General features: G+C 40.5%; 1 protein-coding gene across 1 annotated transcript in view; it reads left to right on the top strand.

Moving 5' to 3' along the window:
• Positions 1-17,729, top strand: part of LOC126150433 (PDF receptor-like) — a 492,332-nt gene that overhangs the window by 319,949 nt on the left and 154,654 nt on the right. The window contains exon 4 of the mRNA XM_049915877.1: positions 9,432-9,583. Within this exon, the coding sequence (XP_049771834.1) occupies positions 9,432-9,583 (152 nt within the window). The remainder of the gene's footprint in view (positions 1-9,431; positions 9,584-17,729) is intronic.

The raw sequence follows: 17,729 nt of genomic DNA, 5'->3' as shown, positions 1-17,729 counted from the left end.
GGCCTTTCTGCGGTACCTTGATGAGTATAACATTGGAACATATTGTCTGTTGTCTCTAAGAGAATTATTGTAGTACTAGCGAACGATCAAAATGGTTCAAATGGCTCTGAGCACTATGAGACTTAACATCTATGGTCATCAGTCCCCTAGAACTTAGAACTACTTAAGCCTAACGAACATAAGGACATCACACAACACCCAGTCATCACGAGGCAGAGAAAATCCATGACCCCGCCGGGAATAGAACCCGGGAACACGGGTGCGGGAAGCGAGAACGCTACCGCACGACCACGAGCTGCGGACAGCAAACGATCACTATATCACAACACTCACAAAAATATTAAAATACAGCCAAGTTGTTTTCAGGGTATTCGTTTTATAGAAGTGAGAGAATATTATTATATTGAGGAACAAGTGATTTTAGATCGGTCAGACGTAAGCAGACAAGCCCCGTATTTCAAATATAGGAGAGAGTAATTAGTTGAATAGGTATATAGTCCTTTGGCACGAATGGAACTGGTGAAGATATATTCTCAAATTAAATACTGAAATGTAAGCGCCAATCTCAATATCAATCCTTTCGCCCTTTCATCCGGAAGCAGTAAAATTCATTATCTCTCTCAATTTCGAAAACTATATTGCCGAGTAGAAATTTTTGTCTTCGTGCCTAAAACTATTCACAGAACTGGTAGACAGAACGAGATAATAAACACAGAAGAAAAACTGATTAATATGAAATGGAATAGGCGGGAATAAATGTGTAACGATGAGTTCATAAATTTTGTTACGCGGTAAAAGCACGAATATGCTGGGCACATTAAGTTCAACTATTCAACGCAATGGGTCTGAATAACAAGTTTAAATTTTGTCAGACAATACTTTTTTTCGGTTGGACGTGTATAATGATCCGAAAAAGATAATCAGGTAAGAAATTTCATGACCGCTCAGTTGACTGCACTACTGTAGACTATGCTTTATCAAACTCAAATTATGGTTCGTTTATCCCTAATTTTAAAGAAAAATAAAAGTCAGTAACTTCTGTGCCTGTTGGTATGAAACTAAAGACACCATATGAGAATGCACCACGCTTTTCCTTGGTGCCATTAGAATTTCATTTGAGAAAATTACAATTTACGTTCTGACATGACATTTTTTTTTTATTCAGCCAGATGATGCTATCATAACTGAAAATGATTTTAATTGCAGAGAAAAGATGCATATTATGGGAAAGATCGCTAATATGAGACTAAACCATGATTAAAGGAAATGCTCAGCTCTGTTGGGAAGTATCTCAACTCAGTTTCCACAGTGCAGTGACAGTAAGACCACTACGGAGCTGGATATTTTCAAAAATTGTTAATTTAAAATGTAGTGAATTTCAACTTTTTGGAATGTACTTGCTTGTATGGATTTAATATCTGAAGTTGAGCAGCTGCTGTAACATTATTCATGAAATTATATTCTTCACACAGTATTTTTTTCACTGGCTGCAATGGATTGTCCTTCGCGCAGGAAGACTTGTTTCTAACATTCTGTGACCTGACACGGGACGGTATCAGATTTTATCACACGCTGTTTCATTTTAGGAGAGGACGCTAGTGGCTGGATCCAGAGTCATGTTGCTACTTAGTAGTTTTTATCACCCCATTCCATGCACGCTCAAGAAGGAGCCTCTTGTATGGAATTCATTGGACCGTATAAAACGTATTATCTCCAACATGAGAAAGCTGATGGCAACTAAACAATGTTAAGCAGTAACCCCATTTTTGTTTAAGAGGTTATGTCAGAGCGATAACAACGGAGAATGCTGTAATCGGCCTCTGGAAAGCGAGGCTCTTCCCACGTAAAACGCGTGGGCTAAGAGACAACGACCTTGTAACACAGCAGTAGTTTGAGATAAGAGAAGGAAACAAACCTGACCTAGTTGCTAAGACGTCGTTCGTACATGAAACGTTTGAAACAGTCCAAAGATATGAAAGCGGCAGCGAAGCATTTGTTTTTGGAAAAGAAAAATAGAAAATCACAGGAAACGTAGTATTACAGTTATCCGGGATCTCATACAAATTTAATTGAGGACAATGATCCAGATGTGCAGACTGAAGAAAAAAAGAAAACAGTGAATTCTGATCGTTTGGGCTGCCGTATAATTTCACAGCAGCACCACTTTATTTGTCAGCCGTGGCGCCCTTAAAGGACTGCGGTACGTCGACGATACTCTATGCCTCATTTTCTTGTCTTCATGGCAAGCCTTCCTGGGCAGGGCGCTCCGATGACCCCGGAATTTTGTCAGTCTAATGCGTCAGATGGACAGAATTTGGCACCCAGTTCTCCAGTACAGCCTACAACTTAATCAGTCTGTGCCAAACAGAATAACTGGTTTTATAAGAGCCAGAGGAGGCCCAACGCTTTATTGACTCGAACAATTTGTGAAGCTATTTCTCTTGATGAAGTGACCAAATTTTTCTGAAATTGTTACCATTTGTTTGTCTGTACATGTACATCACAGCTTCCGATTTCCGTCCAATTCGGATAATTCCTTCATAGTGTGACGTGTTTTTTTTTATCTTAAAATGTAATTTGAAGCCTTCACGAAACTTTGTGTCGCGAACACCCTGTACAATATGATGAAAGGAAAAACAGTTATCTCTTACTAAATGTTCGCTTTCTGTCCAGTAAAACTAGCATCGTGCATGACGCATTAACTTACAATTTCTTCACTACCTTCTCTATTTGCAACATGTCTCACAGACAGTATCCCTACGTACCACCAAATGTACATAGTTCGTGAGATACTAAAAGGGCTCCCTTACGTTCGTTGTATGGTAATATACATAGTTAAATTTTCTGGTGTTTTTTGTGATATGTTACAATACAGCATCACCGGTCTATTGCGGTCTAACTCTTGTTGAGGCAATAAATTTATCCACAGGGCAGTGACTGCGTCACTGCAATTCCCTTTGAAATCTGACTGCGAGAAAAATATTAAATATAAATACCTACCAAAATAGCCTCATTTGAGAAGTATGTCACTGTTCAAATATTAATTCAATGACATGTAAATTTTAAACGCTGTGCTGCTGCTATGTCCTAAATACTGTGGCTGCTGCTGCTATGCTAGTTAAAAAATAATAATTCAAACTACCAGCAACACGATTGGCAATGCATGGTTTAAACTATAGTGACGTCCACAAAACTTACGTATTAATAAATCTCACTACTATAATGATCATTGTGAATTAATGTTCTGTTTCTGAGAAACTCGGGAAAGCAAAATTATGTGTGACACTTGAAATAAAGAGACGAATGCTGATTGAAGAAAAAACAATAAAGTAACTGAATTAACAAAACTGTACGTCACTAAGAAAAAATACTTTAACATTTGAAATATTAAAAATTCACTTTAAATAAATAGTGGAAAAATGTGGACAAATCGTCTTAGTATTACAAACAAGTATGGTACACATCTTTGAAGAAAAATCAGTAAACCACACATTATTACGTTATCACAAAAGTCTGTAATTCTAAATCGCTGACCAAATTAATTACTACGCTTGGATGTCTCTGCAAATGCGCTACTACAGTATCTTTTCAAGTCTTCTAAATGAATTTACAAAATACCACTTCATATATTGAAAATAATATAAGAAAATTATTGCCGGTACACAGCACGACCTAAACACTTATTACTGCATCAGACGATACAACTCGACTACTCCTCTGCCTCTCCAAGACGCTACTCCTCTCACAAGGAAAGATTCTATTAACAGTCTCTCGCAGCGCAACATCTTTGGCAGAGATGTTGCCCGCTATTACTCAGATGCTATTGAAGCTTTATTTTCCACGTGACATCCAAAATATTACTAATTTTAAAATTTTGTCTATAAAACAAAACCCTTACAATACGACGCTTTACACAACCTGAATGACACATTTCACAACCTGGGTGGGGTGATACCGATGTCCTTTATTACTCATGTTTCTCGTGGACCCTTTACAGGCCATCTTAAATCCACTTGCTCTTCAACAGGCTCCCGTAACAATACATCTCTCCATCTGACTGTTTCATTTCTAAATGTCCCATTGTCCAAGTTTCTGTAGATGTGCAAGGCATTCGATACAGCGGTCGCAGATACAAGCTCAAAGATCGGTGGACTAGCTTCGTGACTTGGTTCATGAGTAGCAAGCGGATAAACATTGTCGAGTCGTCTTTAACTTGGCGAAACCACGAAGCTGTAAAAATAAGGACAATGGAGTGTTATAAGGCCAGTAGTGTTCACGATATAATTAAAGTACCTAGTGGATAACGCCAGAAGGCACGTGACATTGTTTCAAGACGATGAAGTCTCGTGTATGATGTTCGCCCTGCTAGAGAACGGAAATGGAATACTGAAAGCCCAGGAGAGTATCGATGCCAGGCACAGGACCTGGGATGCATATTTCGTTACAATTTGATTACACCATTATGATAAATAACTGAAAAACGATAAGACTCTTACAGTGTATGAGATTATCTGTTCGGAGGATTCAAAAGTGGAGCAACCGCAAAGAATTAACAGATCCGCGCTTTACCGACAAACCCACCTGTCAGCGCAGGATTAGACATGAAAGGTGCGTATGCCACGTCCAGGACGTTATAATTGGCGTGAAAATCCGTCTTTCTGTCCACAAACAAGGCGAATGAGCTCTTTGAAGATTATCGCAGCCAGTACGAGCTGATTTCTCTCGAGAAACGGTAGGATTTCTTCTCGCTTGTGATGCGGAGGAGGAATCCGGGAAATTTTTTTAAGTATTTCGGGAACCGACGGAATACTTTGTAATAATGTCAGACTAATGAATTGTGGATACTGTAGATTTTGAGATGGGCAAAACCATCGCAGTGAACCAATAAGCCTGACACAAAAATCACAAGTTATATTTCGCAAACTAATTTCACTGGATTAATGGTCTTACTGGGCTTAGTTACATGGTTTTTCCACACTGCACTATCTGATCAAAAATATCCGGACACCTGTTAGTGGGGGCTTTATTACGGTTTGAACTCCGCTTGAGACGCTTTAAATGAGTTGTCCAAATGTCTATAGAGGAATGGCAGCCCATTCTTCCTCAGGCGCTGAAACCAGAGGCGGTAGTGATGTGTGTGGGGTCAGGAGACAAGTCGATGTTGTGACTGATTCCAGACCTGGTCCATTGGTTTCAGGGTGGGCGTTGGGCCGGCCAGTCCAATTCAGGAACATTAATGTCAACAAACCACTGCCTCACAGTTGCTGTTTCGTGACAGAATGCGTTGGCATACAGATAGAAACAATCATAGCATCCGAACTGTTCTTCTGAATAACCGGTACGGAGTATTCACTGCTGTAGTGCTCATATCTTTCAGTATTTAGAGCATTCTTGACTACACATGAAGGCAGGTGATGTTCTCTAGGCATTCGCCAAACTCAAACCCCTCCGTCGGATTGTCATGGTGTACACTGTACTTCGTCACTCCAGTTCACTAATCATCCGCTGTCCAATGTGGGCGCTCTTTATTCCAGCTCAAGCGTCGCTTAGCAATGAGTTCTGTAATGTCTGGTTTATGAGTAGCTGCTCGACCACCGTATCCCGTTCTATGTGACTCTCTACCCACAGTCATTGTGCTAGCTTGACTGTATGTAGCACTTTGGAACTCACAAGCGTTTCCTGATTTCCTGATATTTCTTACAACCTCTCTTTGTAGTGCCGGACGGTCCCTGTGCGTCAATCCTCGAGATCTGGCTGATCTTCTGTAGTTGTTCCTTGAGGTTTCTACTTCACAATGACATCACCAACAGTCCACTTTGACAGCTTCAGAAGGGTTGAACTGTCCCTGGCGAATTTGTTACGCATGTGACATGGAATAACTAGCCTACATTCGAAGTCACTGAGTTATCCTGGCAGACACGCGTGATGTTGCTGATTCTCTGCTGACAACACAGTAATCCGCGCCCCCTTGTATACGGGCGCTGGGGTATCGTGACTTGTAGTGGTCAATTCCGTAATACATGTAGGAGACCAGATACTTTTGATCACATATTGTAGCTGATTGAGCGAAGCCGTCTGAGTTCCTGAGTCGCAAACGTTGTCCCGCCTGATCAATGGGAGGGCATACTCCTCCACTACGCTCGCCAATCTTACATAGGCCTAGTTTTCTCTAGACATCGATAGGTTTAGCAGGAAGCACTGACATATAGTAACATAAAGCAACAGGTTGTCATTCGAAGCTACTGGTTGTCCGCTATTCTAATGGCATTCTACATCACACACTAAAATACACTATTAACCACAGAATGCTACGGTCGCAGGTTCGAATCCTGCCTCGGGCATGGGTGTGTGTGATGTCCTTAGGTTAGTTAGGTTTAAGTAGTTCTAAGTTCTAGGGGACTTATGACCTAAGATGTTGAGTCCCATAGTGCTCAGAGCCATTTGAACCATTAACCACAGAAGGTGTGCACACAACGCAGCGAATTCGCATTCTCTTTTTTTGCCAGGTCACAAGACACATCACAACAGCTACACACTGCAGTCTGCTTTACCCTGAGTGGTAAAAAAAACGTCAGTCCATTTTAATGTAACCAATGCAACCAAACAATGTCATTCTGAGGAGATGTTTACTGTTTACGACTTAAAAAAATCCATTGTTTATAATAACTTAACATCTTGCTTAGGCGCTGGTCTACAGCCTGTACGAATTTTATACAATGCATACACTGTGGTGTCTGTGATAATGTTGTTTACTCTGCTACCAGTTTCGGTCTTAAACCATCATCAGCCTGAGTGTACAACATACAAAAGTGGGCATTGTGACAATGTGAAACGAAATAAGATCAAAACAGGAAAAGCCGTTATATCAGGCGAAATACTCATAAAATTATTGCGGATTTATCACATTTCATACAAGCTTTAACATACATTACTCTTGAAAATTCATAGTTGCTAATACAAATGAAAAAGTATAGCAAGATTCAAATGTGATGGCCCATTGACAAACAGACCACATGTGATATGTAGAAATACAAGTCAAAAAACTTCAAAGTCAAAGGTGACAGTATTGACCAAATCCAAAGAAGTTGCCATTAAACACTTCTATGGTAAACACTGAAGCATTAACAGCTCTGTACTTGATTCATACTACAAAAAAATAAAGAATGAAAATAAATAAAATAAAGTAAATTAATAACAGGATTGATATTTGTAAGAATATACAATATTTGGAAGTTCAGTTAAAAATTTAAGCATGTTAAAATACAACTACAGAACAGTCAATGAAATTACAATCAGTCAAGCCATATATGACGAAAATACACATTAAAGGAAATTAATATTAAGGAAATACAAGTTTTAGGGGTGAAACAAAAACAAATATGTAGATGTAAAACATTCTAATACTTCCTGCATATGCCACAATCTAAACGTTTTTTGTGAAGAATCTTGGTATACATCTGGACTCTTATGCATTAGTTAGGAGAATAAGTTATCCAGTATCTACATAATCACAAAATGTGGTTGAAATTCCATTTATTATACGGATAAACGTTAATAAAGAGATATGATATGATAAAAAGTCGAAATGAAACACATATGTAAAAAAGCTGTGTATTGTAGGTTACAAAACATGACAGTGGATAATGACAGGAGGGATGGGAGAGGAGAGGGACAGAGGAGAAATACGAAGGGGGGCATAATTGAGGAGAGCTATAGTTTAAGAAGATCCACTCAAATATCTGAAACTGTCAACCAAATTATTTAAGAAACTTTTGTTTCTAAGTTCCACCTACTCATCGAGAAGTTTATCTGGATGAATAACCTTATTTGCAAAAATCTCTGTTTCTTCGAGAAAGTTCATAATCACACCATTTTCAGGACTATGCAAAATTTCCATGTCATCAGCAATTCTATCTGGTGTATGATTGTGTGATTTTAAACACATACCTGATGCAAAGATGCTACTTGGATAGGAACCTTAATTAAATATAGTTCTGAATTTCCTTCCTGGTTGGCCAACATACATTTTGTAACATTGTAAATAACTAATTTTGTACACGTCTGGCATCATAAATTGATTCTCGATGAATATTTTGGTGTAATTTTTGCCCTAAATTATCTTTGGTTTGAAATGAAATTGTAGTGTTGCATTTTTTAAAATAAATGATTGATTTTATCAGATGCTTTTCCACAATGTAGAGCTGTAGCAAATCTCAAATTTGACGTATATTTTATCTCAACACAAGAGATTTCTTGCCTAGCTAACTTCTATATAGCTTTTATTTTTTTGCAATAAAATTCAATTCAGGTTCACGATCATTTTTGTGGCAGTGTAATTTAGGATATTTAGTTCTTTATTTGTCCAGCATAGAGTTGAGAAAAGCATGTTTGTGTGTCATGGGTCGGCATGACTGGTTATTGGTTATTACATTAGTGGTTGTAGGCTTTCTGTATATATTAAACTGATCTATATCATTATATTTTCCACTCTTAAATCTAAAAACTTATTCCCATATTTCTTCAATTTCCACTGTGGACTGTAAGGATGGATGCATATCATTAAAAACACTGTTTAAGCTTTGAACATCATTGTGACCCTCTTGTATGAAGATAATGGTGTCATCAACATACATTCACGATAGAAAACTTTATTTACAACTTCAGAATTGCTATTAAATTATGTATACTCAACATTATCAGTGAAGATATAGACAAGAGTGCCAGATAAAAGCACTTCCCCTTGCAAGCCCATTTTATTGCTTGAAATATTCATCACTCAAGAAAAAATAATTATGGGATAAAACAAGGTTTAACAGCTCAATGATGTAAAAAATTTCATGTGACTAACAAAATAGATTCTGCAACTGGACATTAGTATGCATAGATAGCTTATATTTTGCATGCTTACCAATTGGAGTGAGTTGTAAAATGTTGTATATTCTTATATTCATCAATCCCTTTATACTTTTCTTTGTTTTGATAATGTTTTCATGTAATATCCATAAAGTGTGGAACTGTAAATACTTCAGTTTTGTAATCTGTTTACCACAGAAGTGTTTAACGGCACTTCTTTGGATTTGATCAAGTCTGTCATCTTTGACCATGGAGTTCTTTGACTTGCATTCCTATACATTACATGGTGTCCTTTGGTCAATGGGCCATCAAATTTTAATCTTGCTACCTGCTGCACACCACAGCTATTCACTACTGACTGAAAGATTCTGTGTCTCCACAATGCTGCCATTGTAGGCAGAGATACTGTTGACTAGCAACTGTTTCTCCGACCACAATTCTTCAAGTATATCATTTTCCTGTACAGATATTAACAAATCCTACAACATCATCAAAAAATAGCCATCGTACAGTTCTTCGACATGTGTCGCTAACACACATGTTGTTCCAGGAGATAACGTCACACCCTCTGGTTGCAGAGTTCGCCGTGCGGCGGTGCTCGCTGGAAGGGCGCTGGGAGGGCCGCGACCCTTCGTCCCCTCAGGGCTGGACCAACTACACGCCCTGCTACCTGCCGGAGACCCTGCAGCTCATGCGGAGGCTCTACGCCGGCTCTGAGGCCGCAGCCAAGGTAAGTCAACACTTTAACACCGCTGCAGGAAAGGTAGGCGCTGTACAGAAAACAGACACACGGATGAACTTAAAACCAGCCTACGTTTAAAGTTTGTGAAATGGTCCGTCACTTCGACGTCAGCATAATTATCTGCGACAAGAAGACAACAGTCACCATTAAATAACGAATTTCAATAAACATTTATTTTGAAATGTTATTTTAATATTGATTGTAAACTCTTTCCAGAGGAGGACAGAATCATACTTAGAACGAGAATATTTCAGTAGGCGCCATGTACAGAGTCACAATCCACCAAGCAGTCGCCGTAACGCGATACGTGACAGCACCCACAGACACGGGTGGGAGGTCAAATTACTACCACAGACCAGAAATTAAGATTACAAATCAAATATAAACAGAGTCCCAACAAAATTAGTTTTGAACCGGGTAACTGAACCATGGAATAGTTGAAAAGCCATGTAAATATTTAAAAAAAATTGAATACTGAACTTGAGGTTGCATAAACGGCCGCAAGTAAATTAAAAACTGAAATTTTTAATTTCAGTCTCCTTAAGAAGATGCCAGTTTGCTTCCAGAAGACAACTAGTTTAAACGACACTGATCTTAATAAATATAAATTGTAAAATAGTTTAACTTAAGAGAAAATACAGCTTGAGGTTTAATAACAATACGAAATTCACGACGGAAACTTTCATCTGTGCAATAACATTTATTCCGATTTGGTTAACCACAATCAAATGAAAAATACCGTGTAAAAGCCCTTCAGAGACAACTTCCGTTTGTTAATTGAACTACTTCATGGAACAGGTATTGCACCCACAACACAGTGACTCCAAAATCTGATTCATACTGCACAGCAGCTTTGCAGCTTAAGAAACCTATAAACGTATCTAGGCTAGAAAGGGGTTCATATCAATTTGCGCAGTACCGGGAAACCACATAATTCTTAAGATTACGACAACCAAAGATTGGTACGACATTGCTCTCTAGAATGGCATAAAAGAATATATCCTAACTGCTCTTATTAAGCACAGTAAACTCTAAGGAAGTTCACTCTACAGTCTGGCCTCAGTTCGCTGTGGATTCACCTAAACCGACAACTTTCGCCAGAACACATACACGAGCGGAATAAATTACCTTGCTGGTTTTACTGTCAGTTTAAAATTGAGTGCACTCCTGCGAACCACATAAAAATTACAGCCCCACAATACATAAAAAAAGAACAGAATTACTCATCAAATCAATTCTGGTCTTGACAGATGGTCAGGTGGCCTACGTGTACATTCCCGGTGCAGGCGGTTGACATCAGAGTAAGTGAAATCCAGATAGAAGCGTTCCACCGACCAGGGCCGCACTGTACATCTCTGTAACCATTGAGCTGGCTCAGTAACGATCCTGGGTGGCCAACCATCTAAAATCCACTCTCACGACCAAACAACAAGAACTGATCCCGGCTCGCTGGGTTTGCATTCGGTATTGCTGCTATCTTTCTGGTGACTGCAAGAGTCGTCACTCTACGACTGCCCCTTTCTCGACTGAACACTTTAAGTTTACAGCACCTTCTGCTCTCCGGGCACGCTCTCTAGTGCTCCCGTCGTGTCTATCAGTCAATGATAGCAACTCCAGTCGAAAAACGACATCAATAAGAGCCACACAGCTCACAAGGAGAGATCTCCAGCCGTAGGTTGAGTTTCCAGCTATCACACCCTGCAGCCATTCACCGCGGTGAGCCCTCATTTGCGAGTAACAAACGGAAAGAAACATTCGGAATTTTGGGTGATGCTTAACAACAGTAAACAGTGGTGTAGGGAAAATGATAGTAGATACAGACGCAGGAGGTTGCAGGTTTGAACCTTGTGAAATGTGGTAATTTTTTTATTCTTAAATTTTTTTGGAAATGACTTTGATGATTATTTTTATTGAATTAATTGGTTTAAATGTAATTTTTTATTTTTATCCCTTCGTCACATCATTTTAGTCACCGTATGAACATTTTCATTTGGTTCATTTTAACGTTATATCGTTTTCCCAATCGGAATTTTCGTGAATTTGAATGTAATTGTATTTGTCTATTGTTGTACTCAGTTATTTTCATATTCCGATCCATCGATTAAAAAACAAAAGACGAAATAATATATTTATGTTGACTGTGCATTGGCGTGAAAAATGGTATTTTTTGTTACCTGATGTGCAATTTTTTTTGCGCGGTAACTGTCATACAAATATTTACAGCACAACCTAATACCTACTGCAATGTGGGAAAAATAACACAGATCACAACTTAAAAGAAAGAAGGACTTATAACCAAAACGAAATTAAAGCATAGTGAGGAAGACATATAGGGTGAAAATTTTAAGTTGACAAACCAGATAAACTCGAAAAATAAGCTTCACACGAAAAAATGTGTATAATCCAAAGTTGACTGTTTTCGAGGGGGACATCTGCTGGTGCTAAAATTAGCCCTTTACCCCAACCCCCTGGGGGTGTGGCGGGAGGCGACTTTAAAATTTCAACCCCCATTTTTTATTGCAGAATCAGATTCTACATAAAGAACTACGTACATTTTGTCTTAAAATTTTCTTTTGATTCTTGGTAGTTGACGCTGTAATTAAAAAAAAACTCCATCTTCTCATTTCTGCGTCGAAAATGGTTACGGATAAATAAAAAATTCTTATTTACTCCGTAAATTTTCATTCGCTAAAACTAAAACTCTCCCTCTCTCCCCACAGGGTGGGGTTTGAGAGATAGGAGTTAGAGTTTAACAAACGTTGACCCAAATATTTACACTCCTGGAAATTGAAATAAGAACACCGTGAATTCATTGTCCCAGGAAGGGGAAACTTTATTGACACATTCCTGGGGTCAGATACATCACATGATCACACTGACAGAACCACAGGCACATAGACACAGGCAGCAGAGCATGCACAATGTCGGCACTAGTACAGTGTATATCCACCTTTCGCAGCAATGCAGGCTGCTATTCTCCCATGGAGACGATCGTAGAGATGCTGGATGTAGTCCTGTGGAACGGCTTGCCATGCCATTTCCACCTGGCGCCTCAGTTGGACCAGCGTTCGTGCTGGACGTGCAGACCGCGTGAGACGACGCTTCATCCAGTCCCAAACATGCTCAATGGGGGACAGATCAGGAGATCTTGCTGGCCAGGGTAGTTGACTTACACCTTCTAGAGCACGTTGGGTGGCACGGGATACATGCGGACGTGCATTGTCCTGTTGGAACAGCAAGTTCCCTTGCCGGTCTAGGAATGGTAGAACGATGGGTTCGATGACGGTTTGGATGTACCGTGCACTATTCAGTGTCCCCTCGACGATCACCAGTGGTGTACGGCCAGTGTAGGATATCGCTCCCCACACCATGATGCCGGGTGTTGGCCCTGTGTGCCTCGGTCGTATGCAGTCCTGATTGTGGCGCTCACCTGCACGGCGCCAAACACGCATACGACCATCATTGGCACCAAGGCAGAAGCGACTCTCATCGCTGAAGACGACACGTCTGCATTCGTCCCTCCATTCACGCCTGTCGCGGCACCACTGGAGGCGGGCTGCACGATGTTGGGACGTGAGCGGAAGACGGCCTAACGGTGTGCGGGACCATAGCCTAGCTTCATGGAGACGGTTGCGAATGGTCCTCTCCGATACCCCAGGAGCAACAGTGTCCCTAATTTGCTGGGAAGTGGCGGTGCGGTCCCCTACGGCACTGCGTAGGATCCTACGGTCTTGGCGTGCGTCCGTGCGTCGCTGCGGTCCGGTCCCAGGTCGACGGGCACGTGCACCTTCCGCCGACCACTGGCGACAACATCGAAGTACTGTGGAGACCTCACGCCCCACGTGTTGAGCAATTCGGCGGTACGTCCACCCGGCCTCCCGCATGCCCACTATACGCCCTCGCTCAAAGTCCGTCAACTGCACATACGGTTCACGTCCACGCTGTCGCGGCATGCTACCAGTGTTAAAGACTGCGATGGAGCTCCGTATGCCAAGGCAAACTGGCTGACACTGATGGCGGCGGTGCACAAATGCTGCGCAGCTAGCGCCATTCGACGGCCAACACCGCGGTTCCTGGTGTGTCCGCTGTGCCGTGCGTGTGATCATTGCTTGTACAGCCCTCTCGCAGTGTCCGGAGCAAGTATGGTGGGTCTGATACACCGGTGTCAATGTGTTCTTTTTTCCATTTCCAGGAGTGTATTTTTTGCGCAGGTTCGGATTTGGGTCAACATTTGTAAAACTAATTCCACTCTCTCAAATCCCACCCTATTGGGAGAGAAGGAGAGTTTTAGTTTTAACGGATCAAAATTTACGAAGTAAATAAGTATTTGTTATTTATCCGTAACCATTTCCCACGCAAAAATGAGAACATTGATTTTCTTGAATTAGAGCGTGTTTAAGACAAAGTGTAAATAATTTCTTATGTAGATTCTGATTGTGTAATAAAACATGGAGGTTCCCATTTGAAATTTTAAAGTTGCCTCCCGCCCCACCCCACAGTGGACTGGGGTGGCGGGCTAATTTTTGCACCAGCAGATCTCCCCCTCCACAATAATCAACTCTGGATTCTACAAATTTTTTCGTGTGAAGCTTATTTTTCTAGTTATTCTGTTTTGTTATCTTAAAATTTGCACCCTGTATAATAAACACAGTAGTGTCGAAGACAAAACACGACGAGACAACAAAAGAAATTAAATCAAAATTAACGCATGCCATTAATTAACAACATATGACCAGAGATTTGAGGTGGGAAAAGAATGAGAGAAAGAAAAGTTGATGTTATGATTCAGACGTGGCATCAACTAGAAAGGCTTGCACCAAGCGACCGGCCTACCCAACGGGAGGCCCTAGCCACACGACATTTCATTTCATGATGAAAACTATGTGGGAAACCAATGGAAATGAAAAACAATACAAATAAATCAGTTAATTTAATAAAAATATGATCGAAGTAACTTCGATAAATAGTTAGAAATTAAAGGAAACTGCACCAGACGAGATTCGAATCCACAATCTCTTGCACGTGCAGCTACACTGAAGAGCGAAAGAAACTGGTACACCTGCCTGATGTCGTGTAGGGCATCCGCGAGAAAGCCGATGTGCCGCAACACGACGTGGCATGAACTCGACTAATGCCTGAAGTAGTGCTAGTGGGAAGTGATATCATGATTCCTGCATCTGTCCATAAATCCGTAAGAGTACGATGGGGTGGAGATCTCTTCTGAACAGCACGCTGCAAGGCATCCCGCATATGATCAATAATGTTCATGTCTGCGGAGTTGGGTGCCAGCAGAAATGTCTAAACTCAGTAAAGCGTTCCTGGAACACTTCTGTAGCAGTTCTGGACATGTGGGGTGTCGCATTGACCTGTTGGAATTGCCAAAGTCCGGCGGAATGCACGATGGACTTGAATGGTTGCAGGTAATGAGACAGCATGCTTACGTACGTGTAACCTGTAAGAGTGGTGTCTGGACGTATCGTGGGTCCCATATCACTACACCTGCACACACCTCACACCATTACAGAGCCTCCATCAGGTTGAACAGTTCCCTGCTGACATGCTGGGTCAATCGATTCATTTGCTTGTCTGCATACCCGTACAAGTCCATCCGCTTGATACAATTTGAAACGAGACTCGTCCGATCAGTCAACGTGTTTCCAGCCAACAACAGTCCATCGTCGGTGTTGACGGTCCCAGGCGAGGCTTAAAGCGTTGTGTCATGCAGTCATCAAGGGTACACGAGTGGGCCCTCGGCTCCGAAAGCCCATATCGATGACGATTTCTTGAATGGTTGGCACGCTGACACTTGTTGATGGCACAGTACTGGAAGCTGCAGCTATTTGCTGAAGGGTTGCACTTCTTTCGCCTTAAGCTCAAACGAGGCAGCACGAGGGTAGAGGGTACAGTGTATGATAGCTGGGATCTTAACCTACGTAACTGTATAGATGGTTTCAAAAAGTCGATCCCTCTATTGTTGTCAGTGCGGCAATATAAGGATACCTATGAATAAACCCCCTCCCCTTCTGTCTTCAGCTGTCCCACTGCGTAATTATTGACCTTCATTATAAAGTTGTTCGTATCATATTCCATTGATTGTTATGACTAGTTCGTATTGTACCTGAGCATCCTACCACACAACAAAAGCGTACTACCTCGTATTAAGAGAAGCGAAACTCCCCTTTTTATTATGAAACTAATTGGAATGGCATATTAGCACGTAATGTTTTTATTCCTAGAACTGCGTCCGCACTAGAAATACACTCAGCTATTAATTATGGGTAGTAGGTTGCAACATTTAAATTCCAATCTGGTAACAGCACCATAAATCCATTAATCATGTTGTTATTCGACATAGGCCATGATGTATGTTGGAACATGGGGAAAACGAATGCAGAATACAAACGGTGTGTGATTACAGGATGACTCCTTACACTTGGAAGTGTCTACTGACCACACAAAGATGGACGTTTATAAACAATGAAAGTTGTATAGCTGTGACAGCACATTGCTCCCTCTGAATTTGAGGCGCATCAAAGCACTCCACTGAACACGTAACTGAATTGTGTGCAGAAGGAATTTAGTTTAGCGAAATTGCACTTTTAATTGCCGTTATCAATAGGTTACCTAACTTTGGCTGCAGGACATTTCTGTTCAAGCTAGAGAGAGTCGTGATTCACTTTATAGGAAGTACCAAAAATTAGTTGTATGGTGACTTCAACTTTAATTTTAGGTGTAACTGTGCAGGGAAAATAGTACCAGAAGTTTATCTAAATTCATATTTTACTGATACAGACTATTTTTCTCAACCAGAATGCAGGGAGACACTAGCACAACCATAGATAGCATTTTTATCCATTCTTCATTATCAGAGGAGCATTCTGTTAGCAAAAGGGGAAGTGTCCTTCCAGACCATTACGCACAAATTTTAACACTGAATCGAATTTGTGCAGACACACACACACACAGACACACACACACACACACACACACACACGCACAGACGTTTTTAAACCTCACCAAAGTTCAAGAGTGTCAGGAAGTTTATAGTGTTGATAACATAGGCGATTTGTGATTTTTGTTTTAGGGCTGGTCAGTTTCCTCAAAGGTTATATACGCAGCAGTGAAATCGGTTTCAGAAGAGAAGAAAGGCAAAATGTAGACAATTGTAGACCTATTTCTGTGCCGCGAGTGTTTGGAAAAGTTATTGAAAAGGCTCTGTGTATCAGGCAACTGGTCCTATTAGTTAACATAATTTGCCGCCAAACGTACACTTCGTTTCTCGATAAGGCAGTGGATGGATTAAACAAAAATTTGCGAACACAAGACGGTTTCTTTTTTTAACGAAGCCGTTTGATTACGATAATAACAAAATATTACTCTTATTGAATAAGAGTTGGTTCCTCCCATATTATAAGAATAGACAGCAACAGCATTTCATATCCTTAGTCGTTTTATGTCCTAAAACAATGGAATACAAGTTCTTTTCTTTAATTTCTATCCAAGGAGTCAAATACCAATTTTCATAGACGTAGCTTTTGAAATGCTTTAATACCTCTTCAACAGTAGTTTTTTAATAGTAGTTCTTTTTTTAATAGTAGTTCTATAATGGTGTTTCTTTAGGGCCTCTGCTGCTCGTTATTTATATAAGTGATTCAGGAGACAACCTAAACAGCTGTCTTAGATTGTTTGCAGATGATACTGTCATTTATCGTCTAGTAAACTCATCAGAAGATCAAAACCAATTTCTAAATGATTTACGAAGATACCTGTATGGTGCCAAAGTTGCCAGTTGACCCTAAATAAAGAAATATATGAGGCCACCTACATGGATGCTAAAAGGAATTTATACTTCGGCTACACGATAAATCGATTAAATCTAAAGGTCGTAAATTCAACTAAATATCTACAAATTACAGTTACGAAACACTTAAATTGTAAAGAACACATGGGAAATATTGTAGGGAAGGTGAACCACGGACTGAGTTTTATTGACAGAACACTTAGACGATTCAACAGATCAACTAAACAGACTGCCTACATTACGCTGGTCCGTCCTCTTTTGCTGCACTGCTGCACCGTGTGGGATCCTTACGACATATGATTAACGGAGTACATCGAGGAATTTCGAAGAAGG

The sequence above is a fragment of the Schistocerca cancellata genome, chromosome 2 (genome assembly GCF_023864275.1).
Source record: "Schistocerca cancellata isolate TAMUIC-IGC-003103 chromosome 2, iqSchCanc2.1, whole genome shotgun sequence".
NCBI lineage: Eukaryota > Metazoa > Arthropoda > Insecta > Orthoptera > Acrididae > Schistocerca > Schistocerca cancellata.
The sequence above is the reverse complement of the archived record's forward strand: the minus strand, read 5'-3'. Positions and strand labels throughout refer to the sequence as shown.